The sequence below is a fragment of the Chelon labrosus genome (genome assembly GCF_963514085.1).
Source record: "Chelon labrosus genome assembly, chromosome: 13".
Taxonomy (NCBI): domain Eukaryota; kingdom Metazoa; phylum Chordata; class Actinopteri; order Mugiliformes; family Mugilidae; genus Chelon; species Chelon labrosus.
In genome coordinates, this window is record NC_140346.1 from 24588148 (window position 1) to 24612662 (window position 24515).

Consider the following 24515-nt stretch of genomic DNA (forward strand, 5'->3'; position numbering starts at 1 on the left):
CGTCATGCTAACACGGTCTGAACGCTGATGTATGTTTGTGGCATGTCCTCCCCATATGTTTCAAAATACTTTTATTTTGTTAATTTTATTTCAATTCAACAAAATGAGAATATTTGATCCCCAGTTTAATAGAAGGATGTCAGTGCTGCCTGATTAGTCTGAAATGGCATATTTCTTTGCCATTTCGGACTAATCAGCATAAAACAAGACTGGAATTTATTTGAGGACCAGTCTGATATTTCCAGTGTCCAGTCTGATATTTGTCTCTTCCTTCTCCTGGAATTGTGTCTGGAATTGCTGGCAGCGGCCAGAGGGATTCATTCATTATATTTATTCTCCGGCTGTCAGCAACGTGATTGAATATCTGTGATATGGTCAGACTATCATGCTTCAGCAGACTGACTCCCTCTGCCCTCCACATGCTGGATTAATGGTGTGATCTCTTTGACCGATTTACTTTGTGTGCAATGCAGGCAAATTGGACAGCTTGTTCCCAGATGACAGCTATATAGATATGGGAGAGATTGACGTGGGGCGCAAGGTCGCCCAGCAGATTCCCCCCGGTATCTTCTGGAGATCCCAGGTCTTCATTGATCATCCCATGTACCTGAAGTTTAATGTGTCCCTCAGCAAAGATGCCTTAGTGGGAATCTATGGAAGAAGAGGCCTTCCTCCATCACACACACAGGTGGGAAATACTTAAGTGTTGCTCACACTGTTAGTACAGTAGATGTATTATATTCTGTTGTGCATATGAATAGAGAGTTTGAAATTTAAATGTTCTGGGTGCCTTGAGTTGGCGTGTTTCATTGTGTTCTGTTGAAAATCATGTTATAGGATGTTACATTTTGTTTGCCAAAGACAATAGTAAATTATAAAATGCGATGTCGTGCGAAACAATTTACAATCCGGCCTGCTTAGTAAGAATCCAGATTCTTTTTCTCTTCCCCCTCCGCCACAGTGGAATATAAATTGGTATATTGTTTAAAAAGAATCTATCTAACCATGTACAAGCGTGTCATGAATACAAACCAATTCATACATTTTTTCCCATTGTATTATGAATCACTTTCTTTGTTGCACAAAGGATTTATGGCAGATTTCTTTCAGGTTCAATACCATCAATGAATCACACACAGATATGGGGCTCAGGGGCCAAGAAAGAGAGATTTTTCTTTACACTAATTTTCCATCTATGTGTAGCATAGACTGAGATTTATCATGTTATTAATCACGTCTGACTGCTTGCTTCACAGACTTTAGATTTCTGCTGCAAATGCAACTGGAGTCCAACAAATTGCTCATAGCGGGATTTGTGTTTGCACTAATGTCCAGTGCAATTTACTTTTCAGTCTAAAGATTAGGGTTGCCTCTTTCCTCTATTTTTACTTCAAAGAAAATAATCTAGACTGGAGTTTTCACGCTGCGACTGATTACACATGGAGTGGCAGATGAGTCAAGATTCCCTTCTTATGGAGATGAAAATGAAATGCCGTCTCATTGGTATTCATTGAGTTACCACTGATATGAAGCAAATCGCTGCAGATGTTATTTGGTAAACACTAAGTTTACATTTATTCCTACAGCTTCCATTTTTTGACTTTAATAGTCTTAAACAAGGCTTTTATATGAGATATGTGGACTATGAAATTATCAGAACCCGTCCAACCACGATGTTGCCGAGACTTAACTCAAGCTCTTCTAGAGAGATGAGTTATTCATGCAGACCAAATGATGCTCTGCTATAAATAGGTCTGAAAGCACTCAAGTCTCATGTGTCGCTCTAATGGCGTGTCTGCGGTCCATCCATCAGTCTTTCTCACTTTCGGTGTTTCTGTCTGCAGTTTGACTTTGTGGAGCTCTTGGATGGGCGGCGGCTCCTGGCCCAAGACATCCATGGTCTTGAGGGGCCTGTGGCTATGCAGCGGAGCCTCATGCCCATCACCGCACACGACACAGGCTTCATCCAGTACATGGACTCGGGCATCTGGCACTTGGCCATCTACAACGATGGAAAAGAAACTGAAACTGTCTCATTCCTCACCACTGCCATAGGTGAGTGCCCTGGGAATGACCTGCTGCTGGAACCTGTAATAGCAATCCATAATCCCTATAATACCAACCTGCAGCGCTCCACAGCAAACAGCCCAGACTTGGTGCATGAGCCAGGGACTCTGGTAGATTTCAATAGCCAAGGAAAGTGCAGGTTAATCAAGGTGAAGTTCAATATTACAAAAATCAGGACATCAGTGCTATCCTGCCATGCCCCTGAGTGTGGCATCGAGAGATGATAATATCCTCATTAGCCTGAGTGTCTTCCAAGCGAATCAGGGGTCCAGCTTCTGGGAACCATTTGCATACAATTCAAAGTATGATTGTACCCTCCTGCTAGTGCCATTTTTGATCACGGTTTGCTCCAATTTCCATCTACTTTCCATATATCAAACTAGGAAAGATATTTCTCTTCTTTGACTCCCAAGTTTGCGTGGCACCCGCCTGTGTTTCAGTCATGCATTCTTTTTTTTTTGTGGAGGTGACTTCGTTTTGTACCCTCCTCTTTGTTCTCCCTAAAGCGCCTTTGATTAGCACTGCTGTATCAAGCAAGGTGTGAGAGGGCCCGAGGTGTCGACTTTCACAGGGATGGCAGCTGGGAGCTGTTCTCACATGCTCTTTAATTAAAAGCTCCTGGGCCAGAGTCCATCTGTGACAGGGGCTGTGCCAGGCAGCAGATCGATGAGACGCTGTCCTCAACACCAAGTGGAGACAGGCAAGAGATGCACTATGCCCCCCTGCTGTGCCAACAACAGATGTAATTCAATACTTAATATATGATATGACACGAGAAGGTGGAGCCAGGGCAGCATGTTTACGTTTGCTTATTTCTTCTTGACTGGGTCTGCGTGTAGCCCTCCTGTGGGTTGCATCAGAGAGAACACTACTAGATAAGGTATTCTGTGCAACAAATGGGGTGGGGCAGCGTTAGTCGGAGCAAGAATCCTGCCTCTGTTCATTTGTATTGAAGCTGATCTGCTCACAGGAGCTCTGAGGGAGGCAGAGGGGCCCTTTCTAAAATGGGTCACCGGTTAAGTGCCCTTCAGCAGAAATTGAATCTCACCAACTGCCTGAATTGTATTGAGCCGTGGAGGGATGGAGTTGACCTTCAAATGGAGCAGCCCAGGTATAGAAATATATGTGAACAATATCCAGAACAGGCGTACTGAGAAATAAAAGCAGCATTGTTTAACAGGCACTAACAGTGAAATTATTTTAGTGTCTCTGACAGGACTAGTAGGAAAAATGTCTTATTTTGCCATCAGTTCGCTACCACGTGGTCCCTGCATGTTTTAAATGAAAGAGCTTCTCGGTGCACGTAGCCGTGCCATAATATATCTGGAGGGAAAGAGCACCCCTGTCTTTAATCTGGGTTTCTCCTCATTACTTGGCTGTGACTCCATGGCAATGTGAAATGTGTCCTACTGAATGTTTTGTATCACAACTCTCTGGAGCATGAAGCCATTTGTCCCTGCTGCCTGGTGTCAGACATGGCTTTCTATACATGGGAGCGAAGCAAAGGGAGGCAAAGGCCTAGCTGCACCAATGTCTTACTTTATCCCATCTCACTTTGTAGCAGAGGTTCTTTCTGTACACAACTACCCATCATTCAAGAGCATTCAGCATCCTCTGAGAGCATGGCAAGCCGCTGATTAAACCTGCCTACTGCACGCTACTCTGTCCTCACCGACTGGAGAGACTCACACAATAGTTAGCTCCCCTGATATGAAGGGTAATGAATTTCAATGAAGCTCTGCTTGAATCCATGATTTATGCGTTGGCCTATGTCGAGTGTGTGGCTAAGAGATATTCATGGCCTCCCTTCCCTGCTCTCAGAGGAATCGCAGGCAATAGACGTGGGCAGTGTGTAGTCTGCTAAACTGCGTCAGCATTCAGAATGGGAACGCTGCAGTTCATGATTACTCAATTAGACATGTTTGATTGACTCTCCGCTGTCCGCGATGTAATATCCACGATTGATAAAGATAAGATTGGAGGCACGCTAATGTAGAATAAGCTAAATATGTCAGTGGGTTTGCATCTGGATCTCTGACAGACTTTCTTTGTGGCCACAAAATTACAACCACACTTTTCCCCCATACGCATGAGCTGCAAGACACACACCAGGAAGCTCTCCAGCATGATTGTAATTCTCAGAAGGAATTTCTGTCTACGAGTACGTGCACACTCCATATCTCATTTTCCTAACCGTCACCCACAGACCCACACACACTTCTGGTCTCCCTGGCTTTGGGCAAAAAAAAAATAAATAACCAGGCCTCCTACTATAGTTAGATGTTCTTGTTGGAAGCCATCAAAACCCCACCAAAGTGCTGATTGCCTCCACCACGCCAGAGGATAGTAGTCTCCCCCTGCTGCATCCCTCCACTAACCCAACATGGCAAAGGCAAGCCTGCAGCACAGAAAACATCAGCAGCATTTCTCTGCTCACTGCCCACCCCTCTCCACTCTTCACTGTATCTCTGGTCTGCCAGTATCTCTTTCTCCCTCTCTTGCTTTGTCTTCTTTTTCCTCTGCCTTGCATTGCATCCTCAGTGATGATTGACTCTCCAGAGTAAAGGGAAGCTGAATCCATGGCTCACATTTCTAGCCCTTTGTGGAGCACAAGAGATTCTTTGTTCAGTAAGTTTTGCCTCAGAGTTTCTGCTGCCTGAAGGCAATGGCCAAGACTGAATATTTTTCAGCACCATTTCAGGCTTAATTCAGTGAGCATCACGTTTCAGGGCTCTCCGGCTGTCCTCTGAGACCAGTGGTCAGTCTTCTTTCCAAGAAAAGCAAGTGTCAGAACTCAGCGTTATAGCAGAAACAATTATTTGACCAATTTATTTGATTTAGCTTGTGGGATCAATAGCGGAACTGACGGAGAGTGCTAGCTCCGTCCGTACATCAGCAGTGTTTTTATAGTCTGCTTTTATGGGCACTCGGAAATGTTGCAAGGTGCAAGTTGTACAAGAGGGTTAGCCAGATAACAGACACCGTAACGTCAGCTAGCGACCAGTTATCTGCTACCAAGCGATGCGCAACAAACAAATCCCTTTAAATGCTTCATTTGAGTCCAACGAGGTTTACGAGACTGTTTGCTTTTCCCAGTGCACACACTTATTTTTCCCTTTATTTAAATAATTGTGTTTTTCTGCAGAACTGTTGCAGTGGTAGACTGAACTGATCATATGATACTGTATTTTAATGGACTGCAGTTAGAGTATTGTGATGAATAGACAAAACACGATACAGAGTACTGTTCCTGGCTTACTCTTTGCTTCTGCACATGCATGAAGCAAATCCGACCACAAAAAATAAATAAATATGATGCAGTAGCACTAGCCATGGCATTGAAGGAAATGCAGTTTCCAGTGTTCCTGACAGTCGGACTGTTTTGTTGTGCCAAAAGCTTCAAATTATGTTTAGCAAATCAGGCAAGAGTGCCTCTTATAACATCCAGTGTATTTATAATTTCTAAGAATTTAATTGCTTTGTAACTTTTGGTAGGAGCCTAAATATCCAGAAGTTGTTTTGGTGAATTTTCCTATTTGGGTGAAACATTAGTAACACTCGAAAAAATGTTTTTCAGCGAAATAGACAGGACCGGAGCCTGTGTTTATCACCGTCATTAGCAAAGGGATAATAATCAACCCAAAGAAAATGAGTGGGAGGAAAATTGTTTTTCAAACCACATTACTCAGAAAATCTCCTGATTGCTCTCTTGCAGATTCTCTTGATGACTGTCCCAGTAACTGCTTTGGGAACGGTGACTGCGTTGCTGGAACATGCCACTGCTTTTTAGGATTCAAAGGACCTGACTGTGGGCGAGGTGAGTCACTTTCTCACTCATAATGCCTTTATTAATCTCCATCACTCAGATACATTACATTTTAAGATCCAGACCAAATTATATTCACTGCATTTCCGGAGAAAAGCAATTCATCTCATATTGGCTTTTAATTTTACTTCAGGTCTTTTTCGGTAAAGGTGGTATGATGATGGTTTTTAGTGTCCATTTTCACCAAGTGGTTGTTCATCACATCTCATCTTTACTATATGTACACCTGATTTGGGCTATACAAAGCCTAGTTAGTTGAGTATTGTATTTCGTACATAATCTATGGAAGGCTTTAGATTATAGGAGTCATATCAGTCAAGATTATTATCATTTTTCACCACATTAAAATCACATAAAAGCACATTTAGGCAGTGTGTTAGAGCAATAACAGTTTGCTTTGGTTACATGTTTGCACACACTTCACTGCCATCTGTTATCTACGTGTTGATCAGCACAATACTTGACACTTTTATTCAGCTCTTTTATATATATATCTATATATATAGATACATATATGAACTGGATATTTGTTGTTGCATTTCCTTAGAATTTAGATCACATCTTCACCGGTTGACAAAGTAATTGGTGCTAGCCATTGTTCACCGCGAAAGAAACCTTTTAACATTTCAGTCAGAAGCCGATTGTCAGATCGGGGCTTTAGCGCACTATTCTTTGAAGCTGTGGTTGGAGGGCTCCATTCAAATGGATGTATGCCGTCTGCTCTTTTCAAAGCTGCCTGTCCAGTGCTGTGCAGTGGGAATGGTCAGTACCTTAAAGGCCGCTGCATGTGCCACAGCGGCTGGAAGGGCTCCGAGTGTGACGTTCCCACCAACCAGTGCATTGACGTCACGTGCAGCAGCCATGGGACCTGCATTGTGGGAACCTGTATCTGCAACCCTGGCTACAAAGGAGAAAACTGTGAAGAAGGTGATTGTTTTAATACGTCATGGTAATGTATCCTACGATAATAAAATGCTACCCGATATAGCTGTTGTAACCACCGTCGTAGCTCGTTATTGCTTGACATTTTAAAAGTATACTCATAATGGGAGTGGCCATTAAGTTGATATGGCTTGCAGTCTGTCTAGTTGTAAAGAGAGGACAACCTCTATGAAAAGCGTTGTATCCATAACACTTCATAATATGCATCATAGGTGACTTTTCCTGTATAAATCCTGAATATAACACATTACGCTAATCAAAACAGTCCGCTTATTGTCTGAAATTCAGACACAAAGTCTGATGTTAATCTGTGAAGAACTCCACATTCATCCGTTGCTGGATACGGCTTGACCAGATAAGATTGAAGGAGCCATTGTGTTTGTCAGCTCTTGAAGGCTCTCATTTCAAGATGAAAAATGGACCCTGGGAGTTTGATAAATGGGGGTTTGTGACATCCATAGGCCCCCATTCTATTTTAGGTGGAGCGTTAGCCATAAGGAGTGGAGGAGAATGTGGACTAGGGCCCTTTAACATTTTTACCTTTCTTCCGTGTGACCTTCAGCCACAATGATTAATTGCCAGGAGAGAGTTTCTTGTCAGTTACCCTCTGATCTTTGTGCCTTGTGCCCAAACCATCTGCTAAGAGGCAAGACATCCTGTTTGTCTTACTATAACAGCCTTTATGCGCATTTATGTCATGGTAAAGGGGAGCTGCCATGGCGTGGCCTACTGCTCTCAGTGGCTAGACATTGCTCCTGCTTGCCGCCCATTTGCCATCTGTGAATACCCTGCAGATATTGTCTGGTAGTAAGAATTGTGATTGTATGCTCCCAAAACTCCTGTTCCCTGCAATCATTTAACAACATGTCAAGGGAAGAGATGTTATAGAAACATGTATTAATTTGATAATTGCACACTAATTGAACTGATTCAGTGTAAACTGGTATAGTGTACAAAGAGATGCAGCAGATGGAAGCCAGCGCCAGTGTTATTTAGTCACAGTGATCTTCATATTGTCTTTAACAAGAGTTGAGCATGCTCTCTTGCTTAGCTGATGCCCCAGGCTTTCCCCTTACTGTTCTCTTACATTCTGTGTAGGTTTTTTCGTTTTGAACTCCTGCTGTATTTTAGAGAAACATGCTCCTTTTAAGGCACCTTCCTTCTTTGGGAGGAATATTTCACTATGACTTGAATGGAGAGTGCCAGCAGAAGCGTGGGTAGAACCTGTAGGTCTGTGCCATAAGACCCAGTGTGAAAACAGCCATTTAATTTGCTTCTTTGTAAATCATGTCGCCGGTTTTAGAAAATGTAGGCCTCCTTGCGTCATGTTCAGCGTGTTCCCTCTGTAACTTCATTGTACATGTGCTTAGCTATTGCGTCTGCAGCTGAGCCGCAGCCCTCTGCAGTTGCCGCTGTGCTCGGGCTCGAATAGAGATGCCAGGTTGCCACTGAAAGAGGCAAACAGCAGGTGACTGGTGTGTTTAACACTCTCTCTTTGGAACCCTTTTAGTGGACTGCCTGGATCCAACATGCTCAGGCCGCGGGGTTTGCGTCCAAGGAGAGTGCCACTGCTTTGTGGGGTGGGGCGGGCCAGGATGTGAAAGCCCCAGGGCCTCTTGCATGGACCAGTGCTCTGGACACGGAGCTTTCCTGGCAGACACCGGAACCTGCAGCTGCGATCCCAACTGGACGGGCCATGACTGCTCTACAGGTGAGTACTTCCCTTAGATGAGGGTAAACATTGGCAGGATGCATTTGTTTAGCCCAAGCCAGAGCTGATTTAGCTCTGATTAGTAGAAGTAAGTCACATGACATTATTTTATTAGAGAATTTATTAAACAGGACTTAAGCCATTTTATGTTCTTATGGATGTGACTTCACAGATATAGAGAACTGACAATTATGTTGTAACTTGTTTAAGGCTAAGGCATTTAAGTTAAGCATTAACACATCTATATAAATGTTAGGAAAGCATTTCAACTCAGCTAAAATCCAGTGAATATCAAATATGTAATAAACTATTGCGGTAATGTAATCTTTCACACTTAAATGTTCCTAACGTCTCTTAAATAGTCATCACAGTCGGTGCAGATTTTGTCAATATTCATAACTTTAATACATCACAGCTGACAATGAACAGCAGCAACGTGTAATGACCTCGACATCTCTATCTCTATCTCTATCTTTATCTCGTATAATGCCTTTTCCTTGGCGTCAAAATTTACTTCATTGCTTGATTTGATTTATGTACCGTTGGTAATTGCTGGGCTCGTCACAGAAGTAAAGATTTTCTTGAAAGAAAATGACTCACATCAAAGCATCTGTTATTCTTATCAATGATCGGTTGAAGGCTCGCGGCTAGCAATCGCATTCATATGATTTTGCTCTAATTCATTTTGCAAATAGTTGCTACATGGTTGTTGCTGGCAGCCACGGGAAAAAAAATAAAAAAGCGGGAACAGCTTAGCGGGGATATTGTTAGAGGCGTGATCTAATGCGAGTTAATGCTCTTTCATGAGCGCTGCCTTTCTTCACAGTGGTGGAAGCTTCACCAGCCATTGATAGTTGTTTTATTTTTATTTATTTATTCTGCTCTGGAGGATTGTTCTCGTTCATTTTCATTTTATCCATAGGGAATGTTCTCTCTCTTGGTAGTCAAGAGTAAGCTGAGGGTAAAATGCAGTTTTATAGCTAGAATATACCTTCTTGAGGCTCTGAGGATTTAAAAAAAAAAAAAAAAGATAGGTTCAGCTCTGACAGCAGCCTGCCTGCACACGTTTACCAAAGAATTATTTTACTGAAGAACGTCACTGAAGTCAGTGGTAGACTTTTAGAGAGCTGTCAAGTGTAGGTACATATCATCACTAACTTGGCAGATGCAAAACTTACAGAAAAAGATTATTATTTTATTTTTTTTATATACGGCAAGCCAGCTGAAGAATTTACAATGTTCCACTGCATGTATAAACGCTCATACGAGGCTGCATTTGTGTTTTATGCTTCTGTGCCGACAGATTAAAGCTTCACAGAGCTCCGTTTGAGCATCCCTGTGATGAGTCGATAGCCGCGGTCGCTTTTGTAGCGGCTGATACAGTTGCTATCTTTTCGGCTGATTTCATTTAGACAACATAATTTGTATTCTCGCTAAGTATTTCTGAAATGAGAGTTTTAAAACAGCCTTCAGTCTGATCCATGAATCCCTTTGTATTCCAGGCAGACACAATGACCTATTAGGTAATCCCAAGGATTTTGAGGGAAATGGGCAGTTAGTCTGAGTTTGCTTCGCAGAGGAAAAAGCTCTGTAAATGATGATGAGTTGGCTCTTTATCCTCCTTTATCCTGTTCAATGTAGAGCTTTCTGTGGTCTAATACTACACTAAGCTTGGTGGTGGGGTAGTACAGCTAGCAGCCTATAACCTTGCAGACTGGGAGAAGGAAAAAGATGGAAAGCTTTCAATATATCTTTCTAGATTCTTTAATCCCCCCCTACCCAATACTTTTAAGTCCCAAAACTCATTTTCTCATGTGGGTTCGGAACAGTACAACCAAGGTGTGCACAGTTGGTAGTAATGCTGTTACTCGCCATAAAACAACGCCTGAGGTTTTATGTCCTTTAATATGTGTGTTTTATGCCATTTTTGCTATTCTCCCACCCAGAGGAAAGTTTGTTTACACAGTCCTTTAGTGCAAATGGTAACAGCCATCATGGGAATGGGGGTATTTCTCACTGTGGACTCCTCTGGCCACGGATAATGAGGGTTTGCCTGCAGGCTGTAATTGCATCTTTATCACGTTAAAGGTTTCTCCTTTGTTCCAAGTGAACAGTTGTCTTGGAGTCAGTTAAGACTCTGTTTCCTCTGACCAGTATGTGTCCTTATCACTCAGAAGGAAGAACTTCTTTTTTTACACGTAACGTGCTAATGAGATCACTCAGGATGTTCGTTATGATCATTAGCACCTTGTCCTCTAACTGTAATATTGTCTTCAGATGATGAAGAAGGTGTAGTTCCTTAGTAAATAGGTTTTTTTAAGCTGACACCTGAATCTAAAATCTACGCTTAATTCTATTGTTTCATGTGTAATATGACTCATGTGTAATATGACACACTTTACCTACAAATGAAAAGTCAGATATAAAATTAGCGCTTTGTTCTGAGCTGTAATTAGCAGAGGAGCGTGATTAAAAGCTGGTAATGTCGTGTTATGGTTTGTGGCTGAAAATACCACTCAAAATTAATTTGTAACAATGACAAAATAGGCCCTGTAAAGGCAGTAATTGACTTATTAAAAGATTTTACCTCCAGTTTGGTCCCCTGTGGTCATATTTGAATTGGCTTGGCTAATAAGCCAGGAATACACGGCTATTGTTCATCGTTGCCCGTACTGCTAAGCCCCTTTTATTACGGAATAGTTAATAAAGAGGTTAACATTTCAATGATATTCATAAGTAATCTGTCAGTGTTTAATTTCTTTGAGCTTTCGGCTTGTCATGCTGTCCCTTGAGTTCATGAGACGAGGGTTATGTCCCGGGCTCTATCACACCCTGTCAGGGAGGTCTTTCAGTGGCCACACAATAGCATCAGCCAAGCTTTACTGTGGCTCTGTCTTTCAGCCTTCTTCATTCCATCAACGTACCTCTTTCTCGGGTAAACAGCACTTAGAGAGAACAAAAATAACATTGACGACCTATGTTTTGAATTACTTTGTGGAGCCTCGGCTCCTGCCTCTATCCTACACCTAAACACATGGTTAAGAAAAAAAAAACTGCTTGTACAAGAAAGAGAATAACATTTACAGTTTAGAGCTGATATAGTTGCCATTTCTACGAGAAGTTCCAGCTGTGTATTTTTTTTTCTTTTGTGGCACAAAGAGAAGAAGAAGAGAAGAGGCAATGAAAAGAATAAGTCTGCTAAGGCAGCCACAATCCTTGTCTTTTCTTGGTAATGGACTTATTAGATTTGTATTGTCAAAAAGGATAGCCCCTTATGAGGTGCAGGAATTTCTTTTCAGCTGCCATCAGACAAGGTAGTGGAGCGTGGCCGCTTTTCCTTGACAATAACTTCTGGATTTGTCTTTTTTTTTTCACCCTTTTTCCCCTTGTCCCATCACCGCCTTGTCTTCCCTTTCCATCCCACTTCCACCCCCTCCTTCCTTTCTGTCTGTCTTCCCCCCTCTCTTTTTTTTTTTTTTGTCTTTTTCTATGTCCCTGTCTCCCACAGAGATTTGTGCAGCGGACTGTGGTGGCCATGGCATTTGTGTTTCGGGCACCTGCCGCTGCGACGACGGCTGGATGGGTACTGGGTGTGACCAGAGGGCGTGTCACCCACGCTGCAACGAACATGGCACTTGCAAGGATGGCAAATGTGAATGCAGTCCGGGTTGGAATGGAGAACACTGCACTATTGGTAGGATGGGAAGCGGTTTGGGTTTGGGTGGGTGGATGGGTGGGGGCCTCTGTGTGCGTACGTATGTGTGTTTGGGAAGGGGTGGCAGGGCGGGGGGGTTGGGAGGCCAACAAAGGCATAGGTTGACATTCTGCCTGCGTCTGTATGAAGCCCTTGGTGTGAGGGGAAGGGTCCAGTTGGAGAAGAGAGGGAAAAGCATGCTTAATTGAATTTGTGCAACTCGGTAAAGCATGAACAGGTTTACTCAAGGATCTGAGGCTTGCCTTCATGCATTTTAATGTGGGAATGTGCTAAGGTGTCCTTTCATTTTACTCATCCTTTTCCTCATCTCTTTCTTCGCTCCTTTTCCATTTACTATGAATTTCAAATGCTGCCATGTGAGTCATTGTGAGCAGGTCAACCACCGCTTTTAGCTCTATGTTTATACTAACAACTGTGCTTCTGTGAACACTTGCAGAAGTTAAGATTTCAAGACCCCGACTAAATGTCAAGAGCTATCTTGAAAACCTTGGCTCGTGTAGACCTTAGGTTAGTTTTCATTGTGTTGCTAGAGACTAAATTCATTAAGTGCTATATGTCTCGTAGTAGTTTCCACAATATTTTTGCCTGCAATGTTTCATGGGTTCACAGTCTTGGCTCAAAAATATAGAAGGAGCCGACTGAACTTTGAAGTACACGTAACACTTTAGCGTAAAAAGTATTTCCAGTATGTTCCCTTCCTTGAAGTTCCTGTAAACGTGGCATTCCTGTCCGCATTTTGTCGCGATCAGGAACTGATGACTGCAGTAACATGTAAATATAATAATAATATCAAGCCAGGTTTTTTTATTGTAAACAAGCAGTAGTTGACCTCTTTTTTGTGTTGTCCACCGCCAGGCGTATGGCATGAAGAGATTTTTTTCCGTTACGCTGATGGATGTTCTGAGGTTTGACAGTTTTATTGTTCAGGTGTAAATTGAGCTCATTAAGACGTAAGCATTTTAATTCAGTTAGCTTCATGATATTTGATGTCAGCACTGTCAAACCTCCTCTAAACATCAGAGACACAACCCAGAGGACATGCCATGTGATGCCTGCTTTGCGAGACTGCAGCTTTAGCATTCTGTGTTCCTGTGTGTGCATCGGTTCTCTTCTCTTCTCTTCTCTTCTCTTCTCTTCTCTTCTCTTCTCTTCTCTTCTCTTCTCTTCTCTTCTTTCTTCACTGAATGCATCTGCTCAACTAAGGCACTTTTTATGTTAATATATCGGTATTTTACTTGAGTATGCCTAGTGCATTTATTCTTATTACCCACTTTATATATATAAAAAACAATATTTCTTATAAGTTAAACCACCCGACAGAATATATGTGTGAATATGTTCCATATCACAGCACACAGCTTTGTGATAGTGCTGGTTTTATAGTATATATAGTCAATGCAGGTGAAGACTCTACCACTGCTTTGTTGAAAGTTACCACCAAACATGGCAGCTCACTATCCATTGTATGATACAAGCAGTCAAGCATTAGAGCGGAAGTGAGAACACAATGCCGCCCCCCACCCCCCCGCCCTGCTTCAGCGGTTCAGTGAACAGAAACTTCACACATTTGACTCCAAAGGAAGAACTCAAGAATGCCTATAGGTGCGAAGCTATTTCAATATTCAAATAGATTTAGATATAATTTTTCCCACACTATTGTCGTGCATATCTTGACGCGAAACTGCCTGAGTTCAGAGCCTTGACTCAGTTTGTGAATGTTTTATATGCTGGCCATACATTATTGATGGGACTTTTATAAGTGCCATATTGAGATCCCCGCTCAACAAGAATATTCCTCAGTGTCATCCATTAAGGAGCCAAAGATCTCAATTTAAATCAATTTTCATTATTGAGAGCTCTGCATCGGCCTCAGACTCCATGCTGAGCAGCACAGGAGGCCTGATTTAGCCCCACCACTGGCAAAGCCTCTGGTGGCCTCATTGTCTATAGGGGTCTTTCAAGATTAAAAGCACGTTTTATAGAACGTCCTGACCTCCTGTTTGATGCTGCCGAAGACATTTAAGGGCGGTAATACGTGCATCAATCATATTGCTTTTGAAATACTCCCCTGAGATTTTTTGCCGATCCCAGCAGTTAATAAATAGGGACAGGTTGAAATGTTCCTTCTGAACGTTTTTACATTTTTGTCCTCTCACTCTCTGTCTCGCTCCTTCTGTATATCTCTTGCTCTCATTCTCTTTCTCTGTGTTCCACGACTTCCCCTGTATTTTCTCCACCCCCATCCCTTTCCTCTGTGTTGGATCGTACTTGTCGTGTTGCTTGTGATGCATGTTTGAAATGCTTCATGACTGCATTTTTCCTTTATTTATTTATTTTTTTCAATTAACTTCTGTATTGTGAACTAACACATCGCCTTGCTGTCCTGTCATGGAAGTGGCACTGTTCAAACCTCCCTTATATGTCCTGTCTTTTATCTCCCAAGCTCACTATCTGGATAAGGTAGTGAAAGGTATGGCATTCCTCCTTCCTTCTATTTTGCCCTCCTTCCATCGTAACTCCAGCCAGCATTAACAAATCATGCACACACACCATGCTCCCCCCCCTACATCAACACATGCCAACACTATGCACCTCTTGTTGCCCCAAACAAATCATTCTAAAGATCCCCGCCACTCATTGACGTTTTTTTTTCCCCATACTGTCAATCTCCACTTAGCACTTTCACACACCTGGTGAGTCAAGTTGTGCCGCTTTCTTTATGTGTTGAATATTTAGTTTGTGTGCATCCTTGCTTTCTCAATAGGGGGATGTTGGGAAAGGGGCTTCATAACCTGTGCCATGCATTATGGATGAGTGTGCAGCTGTGAGCACGGCCTGATAGGTGCTGAGGCCGCATCCTCTCTAATTAAAAGGGTTCATGGTCTGGTTGGTGCAGGGCAAGCAGTGGGTGGAGGCTCTGCTGCAACCCTGCCTCCTCTGCCTCCAGCACCCTCTCTCGTTCTCGCTGTGTCCTTGGTAATGGACCACCTGGCACGAGAGCGGCTGCCAGAGGAGTTCTCCGGACACTTGCAGCCTCACGTTTGGAGCGCTTTCAGGCAGGCTTGGGCCGGGCTCGGCAGGGGCTCCTCTCTGAAAGGGCTGCCAATTAAGTTGAACCGGTGCCAACGGAGAGTGGATCTTTATTTATCCTTGTAATAAACATTCTGAGCTTACTAATCATCTGTCTCCACTGGTCTTACCAGAGCTGTTTTGTCCATTTGCTCAATAAAAGGATGACTAATGAAAAGTGTTGAGGAGGCAAGGGGCTTTCTAGCGGCATTAGCCTTCAGTTGTAAATCCCTATTTCAGGGAGACAAGAAGAAAATGGAGATGGGATTATCTATTTTTCTAATAGAAATAACACGCGTTATCAACAGTATTTCCAAAATGTCTGTTCTTCCTTTTGTTATTTGCGTCCGTTTGACCAAAACCCTTGACTACCGCATGCTACAGGAAAACAGCTGCAATTGAAAAAGCACAAATATAGGTCACTCTTCTAATTTTTAATCATATTTTCTTATATATTATAAAATATTTGAACAGTAAACAGTGAAATATTATACAGTGGTTTTCTATATGTGATAAACCGATAATAAATAGGAATCAAATAATATCTGGGAACATATTTTATGTATTTTGTCGGTTCTTTCGGTGATTTAAAATGTATTTCTGCTTTGGGGGCTTTTTAAAAAAATAATCAGACTATAGTATGTGGCATAAATGTGCAATAGTAATTATGAATATGGCTTGTTCATTGATCTGTGGCTGTACTGCGGCTCGTGTCGTCATGCCATCCTTGCTCTGTATTGCAACAAGCAAAATGCAGCTGTCGGCTCGCTCAGCTAACCACGGGATCCACAACACTAATCTTGGCACTACCTTCCTATCCTCTTAAATGCTTCTTTTTCGCCACAGTTTCTTCCATCAACTCATTTTTCTCACTTTAATCCAGCTCCCGTTCACCGCACCTATCTCTCTTCTTATCTCTCTCCCCTGTTCTTCCTCCACTCCTATTCTGTCTGCGTGATGTAAACGCCTACAGAGGAGACAGCTGCCCCAGTCTCTTTAGCTGATAAAATGGGTCAGCTTAGCATTCTCTTTATTAAGGCAGCTTGCTAACAACACAAACTGTGACAGAGTTGTGCGTTTGATATCTTGAGATTTTACCCTCGGCCTCAGCGAGAGCGTACGAATCACAAGGAGCCAAATAAATGTCACATAGCCAAATAAATAAATAAATAAATAGCCAAGATAATCCTCCGATCTCTGCCCTTGTGAAGACCTATCCAAAGAGAAACGCTGGAATGTTTCACCTGTCGTTCTGCTCCAGCCTGCTTTTAGCTCCCCTCAGGTCACGAACGGTGCAAAAAAAAAAAAATCCCATCTCTGCATAAAGCTACTTAGCTCAGACATATCCAGTTTGTACTTTAGTATTTTATTTTGCCTTCTGTTTCTCTTAATAACAAAGCACAGATTCTTCCCTGAAGGGATTATCTTATTGATTACTGAGAAGACTCTGGGGACAATTTATCAAATAATAATACAGATCTTTTTTTTTTTTTTTTTTTTTTTTTCAATAACTAATACAGCTCGCTCCTTTTAGCTGAAGGCAGAAGCAGTAATATTGTGTAATGATGGTAAAAATCCACAATCACATAAAAATAGATCTGATTACTTGCTGAAACACAAGTATATACGCCAGGGTTCTCATTACCCAGCTGAAGTAGCATAGACATTCAGGAGGCCAATCTACTGTAGTAATGAGTGAATATTGATTTAGAAGATCCTTCTTATCTGATTTTACTGCAAAGGGATATTAGAAGCTTCACAAAGGGTGTATCAAATTAATCAACTTCAGCTGAGGGTCACTATAGCCACTCTCACTGCTTTAAATTTTTTAACGTGACTTGAATCTGTTTCTACCAGAGAAGTATTGGCAACAAAAACCCACTACTTTTGTTTTATTGTTCACAAACAATATACAATATTCATCCGTTGCCCATTAATACTGCATTGTTTCATACTATGTGCTGACCCCTGCCTTTGTCCTTATTGTGTTACACAGAGGGCTGTCCTGGTTTGTGCAATGGAAATGGTAGGTGCACTCTGGGTAACAATGGCTGGTACTGTGTGTGCCAGCTGGGCTGGAGGGGCACTGGCTGTGACACCTCTATGGAAACTGCCTGCAGTGATGTCAAGGACAACGATGGAGGTAAAATCAAAAAAACAACACACAGCAAACAACACACATTGGCTAAATATCAGCAGGGACTCTTAACCAGAAATGATTTGACTATAAAATTAACCGCATTTACTCTTGAGAATATACTCTACCTGCTTTATGCTTTTCAGGCTCAGTTGTGCTCTTGTACAGGTGAAGATGAGTAATGGCTTGCAGCCAGTCACCTGGACAACAGGTTTTTATTAAAAAGCAGAGTGCCCGGCCGGAGGCCTTGAACATTCGCTGGCCCCAGGAGGAAGTCTCTGCTCTGCTCTGCCCTCTAACTAGCCCTGAGCAGAGCCAGGCACACACACAGAGCCAGCCAGGGGGCTGCACCACTCTTAAAGCCAAGTGGGAGACGTGACTTCCTTTTTTCCAGACCTCATTCTAGGCTTGAGCTATGCGCTTGCATCCCTTATTTATGCAGGGGCGGTTTGTCTCCCCCATCACTGTACGGGACCACACAGCTCTCAATGGCAAAAGCAAGGTGCTGCTGGGGATTTGACTGAGTCCTGACAGCAGGGTTTATTTTTATCACCCATCTGGCCAGATAGGCCCCTGAAAGCAAAGGGTAGGGAGTCCAATGACCCACTTCAGGAAAGCAAAATGCATTGCACAGCAGCTCTTTCTGTCTTGTGTTGTTGTATATGAAGGACCGGCAGAGAATCATGAGTCATGCTAGAGGTGTTTAGATAATCTAAATGATGACATGCACATAAAATGGTTTCAGTCACGTAGTAAAACAGCAGCCAGAATTAACAACTCCCCATTCCCATCTTTCCCCTCTTTTTGTCTGTCTTCAGTACTGCTATCAAATAACATTGTAAATGAACAAAACAAATGTATGAAAATGTATTTTTGTAAATATATCCCAGATATCCCATTGCATTATCTGCATGCTTTTAAAGAAAGTAGTGATTTAACGGACCACTTTCCAGATAAACAAAACAAGAGCACAAAGAAAACAAAACTAGTAGCTAACAGCTGTTCAATGGTACATCCCATCTACAGTCAATTTTTTGTTTATGGAAGACATATTTTGTAGAGAACTGTTTTGTACATTACATGCTATACTGGTGACGGACAAGTCGACAACTTGTAGCCAAAAAACAGCGACTCATCTGTGCACAAAAACAAAAGAACTTGGTTGCAGACCCGACTTTCCTGTTGAGGCAGTATTTAAATGGTGTGGAAAGAGTTGGCCGATGCGGCTGGTGTTATTGGAAATTGGTGAAGTTCTCGTGAACTCCCCTAAAATGGAAACAAATTCTCGGAAAGTGTTGAAGAAAACTTTTTGCACGGTGCTTAGTTTTTCTTTTGCCAGGTGTGTGTCCAGGCTGTTGTTTAATGAGCCTGTCGGTGTGTGACTTGTTTGACCTTGTCAGATGGCCTGGTGGACTGCATGGATCCAGACTGCTGTCTGCAGGCAACCTGTCACACCACCTCTTTGTGTGTGGGCTCACCGGATCCCCTGGACATCATCCAGGAGACACAGATGTCCTCGGCACAGAGCAACCTGCAGACGTTCTATGACCGGGTGCGCTTCCTGGTGGGCAGGGACAGCACCCACATTATCCCTGGAGCCAACCCCTTCGATGGCAAGTGAGTGACTTGCGCATTACTCCCACCAGACACCACCCACTGAATCCTTCTTTAAACAGATGAAAGATGTTATTCTCCTGGAAAAGGGTTTCTTTCCCATCAGTGTTAGGTTGACTTCTCATTTTTCTGACTCTTTCTAGATTATAGACCATTAGTTGAGTCTGTCAGGTCAGTGATTGCGGCTGTACTGAAGTCAACACTGAATCAGTCTGATTTCCTGTTATATCACCTTCTAAGTAATGGTATTATAGGTCCAAGCTCAAATCAGTCAGTGCATTTTTACTTTCAGTTGAAGTGGTTGTGCTGTGGACAGATCTTAGTAAATGCTTGTTGTTGTTTTGTTAAACTACACCAACATATCTCCACAAGGGAAGGGAGTCAGCTGTAGGCAATGGAGGTTGAAATGAGCAGAGCGAGGTGGCGTGTGCGTAGCTAGAAGGATGATGGACAGATGATGATGGACAAACGTAGGATGTGGGAAAAAAAGCAAGGAGCCTTCCCCGCATGAAAGGCATCTCATATTCATGTATTGTGATTACTTTTACTGTAATCCATCTGAGGCCCTCTCCCAGAGGCAGAGCTCATGACACCCCAGCCATGGAATCTGAGATCCTTTCATATCTGGCAGGATAGCAGTCAAAGTCCCATAAGATCCCACTGCCACAGTTTTCCTTTGTCTCCTTCTCTTTTCATCTTTAATCGCTCGTGAGGCTGTGTCGCTTATTTGCATCTCGCTTGCTTATGTATCTCTCTCATCTTGGCTTGTTATACTCATGCGGCAGAGACAGTTAAAGCAAAATAAACTGAGTACAAAATAAGCTTAAGATTTTTCTTCTGGTGAAAAGAAAAACAGAACATTTATAGAATGGTGACAATTTGGGGCTGGGTATTTGTTTTTTTTATTATTTTTACTTCTTTTTTTTAAATGTTAGCAAAAGGTCATGGTTGTAGACGTCACTATTTTTAGTAACTGCAGAGCTGTTGCTTTGTTTTTGAAGGAAAAATCGATTTCAAAAGTGTCTCTGCTCAAGCTGGATCATTTCCTTTGCAACGCAACACGTCTGAGTGTCGGGTGCTTGTTAAAATGCGAAAATAATGTGTTTGCCAGCCAAATCTTGTCTGTCTTCACTTATTGTTTACAGAAAAATAGATATATTTTTATGTCTGAATTCAGCATGTTGCTTTTATTTCTTAGTTTTTATCAGACATTAGTAATCTGTCAGTTTCTAATTAGAATATGAAATCTAAGCGAGTTACATCAGATGTCATCGAACTCCAATTCTGCCAGTTTTTTATTTTTTATTTTTTTATTTACTTTTTGTTTTGTGGTAGTGTCGGCTGATACTTGAGAGAAGCACCGTGACATTTTCCCTCATTGACATTTTTCGGGGCTTTCAAGACCCACTCAACATTTTGCAGCTCTTCACTGGACAGAGGAAGAAGCGTAGAGGGTTGAGTAATACTCTTGTCTCACTCACAAGATGCCGCCATAAATAAGTAAAATGAAGAATCCAGAGATGAGCTGCAAGATTGGAGGCCTTGGTTCACCTAAAAATATCAGTGATAATCTATTATTCATGCTTGGTATTCTTTCCCCACCCACTGACAGATATGAGCAGTTATGACGGGGGGTCTTCAGATGAGCCTTAGAGGCACGGTCTGAGCATCTTCCTTCATGAAACGCCTCCCCTGGTCACCTGATCATCTCTCTATTGATCTACTAACCGCTTCCTCATGCTAGTAGACGTGTTGGATGGCTATTTCTGATGTTTCTCGCCACAAAAAGCTGCAAAGGTGCTACTGAATAAAGCATCTGCCACTGCATAAAACGTCTTGATACTCCACCATGACACATAATACAAGAGACTGCCAGGGCTCAGCAGTGGATGCTGACCAGAATAGTAAACAGGGACTTTGTCCATGCACCAATTTGGGCAAAGATTGATAGCAGGCTTATAATAGCAAGTGCAAAAGCCATTTGCCTCATTTACAGGCTTGCACTTTTATTATATTATTTAGAAGTCTTTTATCAGCGTTAGGCCGTTAAAATCGGAAAATGCCTTGTTTGTTTTCTTCTCTTTGTGTCTTACGCCTTTCAGCACATTGTGTACTGGGTTAGGAGAGCTGAGCATTTACATCGGTGTCTCCTCGTTACACTCTCCAACATGCTGCATACAGACAGGGAAAGAGAGGCCTGCAGTGACATGCTTACATTTGCAGCAGGTTTTACCCTATAATCAAGTCATTTGCGTGCGTAATGATGTTTTTGTTGCTTCTGTGGTAATGGTACTATTTATTAGCCTTGCTCATTGAAAGTTCTCTATACTTAAAATCTGGCAAGCATTTTTTATTTGGTTTGAAATGGTGCTGTTAGAATACAGTGTACTTTCCTGCCAGTCACACAGGAGTATTTTTAAAATGTTGTGACAACTTTTCACGGCTTTGTGTCTGCAACATTTGTGCGAGACTATTTTATTTTTTTTTGAACCAGAAGTTGTTCAGTTTCATTAATAGATTCATTTGTCTTTGAGAGTGGCAAAAACTACTTCTGCTGAAACAGGCAGTTTGTGGTAAATTAATATGCCAGTTGAATTTTTCATGAAACATTGCTGTAATTAGCTGCCCCCCTGCTTCTCTTGCACCACGCTATAAGCCATAAAACATATCTAACAGAAAACTTGATTCACATCCTCGGTTAAGAAAGTTTAGATTTTTTTTCCCCCTGCAATATCAATCGGTTGAAGGCTTACTCAAGTTCTGAGCTGAAAATAACGTCTGTGGCAAAATCCACCCAACACTCAACTAAACTAAGTCTTATTATCCACAACACTGAAAGATCCTAAACCAGAGAAGACCTCACGCCGAGTCCAGCACCTCCGTCTGTTTATTTTTCCCCACATGTCCTCCCTTTGCCCTCTGCGGTGGATGTAGGATAAACTGGACAGTGGAGATATTATAACGTCCCTTTCCACTACGTGACTCCCCTTGGACTCATGAAATCTCATACGGACGGGAAGTTTCTGCTGTGAATTCTTCATGCCGCTCGTTCTTTCTGTTATATTTGATGTCAATATTTAAATCATTTGTCTTGACAGCGAGGAATCGTCTTCCCATGTGGTTCGCAGAGGCAGGAAGGAGATAGTTCCACTTTCACAGCTCCGTCTGAGGAAAATGTGGATCGTTGAATCTTCAAACAAGACTCTAATATAAACTATTGCTATGAATGAATAATTGGGCAGCTAGGCTAGTGTCGGGTTAACTTAGTAGTAATTCTATGTAAATGCGTCCAGATAGAAGTGGGGGTTTGAGCCCATGGATTCAGAGCAGTGTCTCCTTGCTTGTTTACAACGCAATAGTGGACAGCCAAGGTCTTGTGAAGGAGACCTGCCCTAATTAACATAAAACTGGGTTCCTGGGGACTAGGATAGTGTGGGGTGAACGATCTTGCCTCTGGTAAGGACATGTTGAGGGCAGCTACTAACACGCTAGTGTTAATTGTTTCCGGTCCGTGGCAGTGTTTAAGACCCAAATGTATTAAAAATAGCCATGGTCTAATGAAGAAGTGGCAGCAAGGCATTTGTTAGGGGACCAATTTTTTGCAAACGACTACAAAAACGATGGCCAACCATGAGCTGGGCCTCGCTAATGACGAGGTCAGGAGTCGACGAAGGAGACGTGATACAGCAAGGTCTCAACTCATCAGTTCAGTAAGATTAGGAGGTGAATTTGGATGACTTCCCGCTATTGATTGGTTGGGACTGATGATCAGATCTAATTTATGCAGGTTCTGGAGACCTGATGTCAGTGTGGAATCTGTTGAGGTCTTGATAATCAGCCAAGCAAGTCTTGCAATCCGCAGTTTCTATTATTTTTCCTCTCTTGCATTCAGTAATGGAAAAGATAAATCCTCTTTTTTTTAATTAGAGCAAACGCAAAGTAAAGCTTCCTTATCTCGTTATCCTTCCTTTCTGGATAGAAACCCCTCAGAGACTTCCTTGGAGGTGTTAACTTTGTTCTGTTTCAGTTATGGCTGGTTTTGTGTACAGTATTTTTGATAACATCCACTCTTACTATATACAGTATTTTTCCACTCTACTGATCTTGGTGAAATTCTGTTGCTGGAAGGAAAAAAAAAAATGCTATACTTCCTTTTTTTACTGTTGTTGCTGTGCACATTGAATTACCAATCACTTGAGCTGTACAATACAGTGTACATCCAATATCCAGCCCTGCAGTAAATCCCACTTTGTCAAACATTGCGTTAACAAACCTGAGAGGACTTGATTCATCTCTACATCATTTGTGAGGATGTTATATTTTATTGAAATGTGTTTGTATGTTTTATCCATCTCCGTCTGCGTATACAGTATTGTGGATGGACAATACAAAGAAAAACAACACCAGTGTCAGGTTTTACATCAATACCCTCTTTTTTTTTTTCTTTCTCAGCCACGCCTGTGTCATTCGTGGACAAGTAGTGACATCGGACGGGACACCGCTGGTTGGAGTCAACATCAGTTTCATCAACAACCCATCCTACGGTTACACAATCACCAGGCAGGATGGGAGGTAAGAGTCTAACTCTTTATAGCAAAACACACACACACACACACACACACACACACACACAAAAACAGTGAGAAACTACGGATGCAATACAATCCTGCTTACCGCTACCAAATATATTGTACAGAGATGTGACAGTGATATTTATATTATTGTCAAATGCTGGTGGTTTAGCTGAATTCTAATGATGGAATGGGGGGAAAAAAAACACAGTTGCCACAACAAACTGTGCCACCATTGATCTGCTTCGTGCTTTCATTTGGTCCAATTTTGGAGTTCTCGGCTCAATTCCCAGATAAATCAAACAAAGCCCTTCTGGTACACTCATAAGTTATGCTTCAGTAGCAGCAGGGAGGGGGGAAGAATAAAATATGCCAATTCAAAGCATCTCACTGGAGCTATAAAACATGGGGCAGATGGACATTTTTTTATTTGACAATAGACAATTTTTAGAATTGAAGATACAGATTCAAGTTTGGGGTCATACAGGTGAGGTCTTTCCTTTGTTAATATAACACTCGGATCTTAATTTATGAATGTGTTTGTTTTAAAACTCTGTGCTTTGACATTGACCATTACAACGACGTATCTTCCTCTTTGAGAAACCAGACACATAAACTCATCATCAGGCTTTCTGTTGTTTCATTATGAGACCACTAGAACCTCTTTGGTGAAGTAAATTGTTGTGGTAATGTATTCTAAGTAAGCGCGTGGAAAAATCCTCGGTGTGGCTTTTGTTGAGCGACTCCAAGAAAGTACAAGTTGCTTTGGCATCGGGTAAGTCTCAGAGAAATCCAGACAAAAACCTCAGACTTGTTTACATGTTTTTCTTGGAGTGAAAAAAAAAACAGACGTTAGAGGAGAA

The 24515-nt window shown here is 42.1% G+C and overlaps 1 protein-coding gene across 2 annotated transcripts in view; it reads left to right on the forward strand.

Annotated features, from left to right (window-relative positions):
- The window catches only part of tenm4 (teneurin transmembrane protein 4), a gene marked incomplete at its 5' end in the record, with an annotated part of 105299 nt that overhangs the window by 43821 nt on the left and 36963 nt on the right, over positions 1-24515 (forward strand). Inside the window, 10 exons of one of the 2 annotated variants that reach the window (XM_084558990.1) lie at positions 474-688; positions 1845-2055; positions 5783-5884; positions 6626-6820; positions 8346-8546; positions 12055-12240; positions 14705-14731; positions 17327-17473; positions 18868-19084; positions 23534-23653. In XM_084558990.1, coding sequence (XP_084415116.1) covers positions 474-688; positions 1845-2055; positions 5783-5884; positions 6626-6820; positions 8346-8546; positions 12055-12240; positions 14705-14731; positions 17327-17473; positions 18868-19084; positions 23534-23653 — 1621 coding nt within the window. The remainder of the gene's footprint in view (positions 1-473; positions 689-1844; positions 2056-5782; positions 5885-6625; positions 6821-8345; positions 8547-12054; positions 12241-14704; positions 14732-17326; positions 17474-18867; positions 19085-23533; positions 23654-24515) is intronic. The other variant, XM_084558989.1, reaches the window with a different exon arrangement.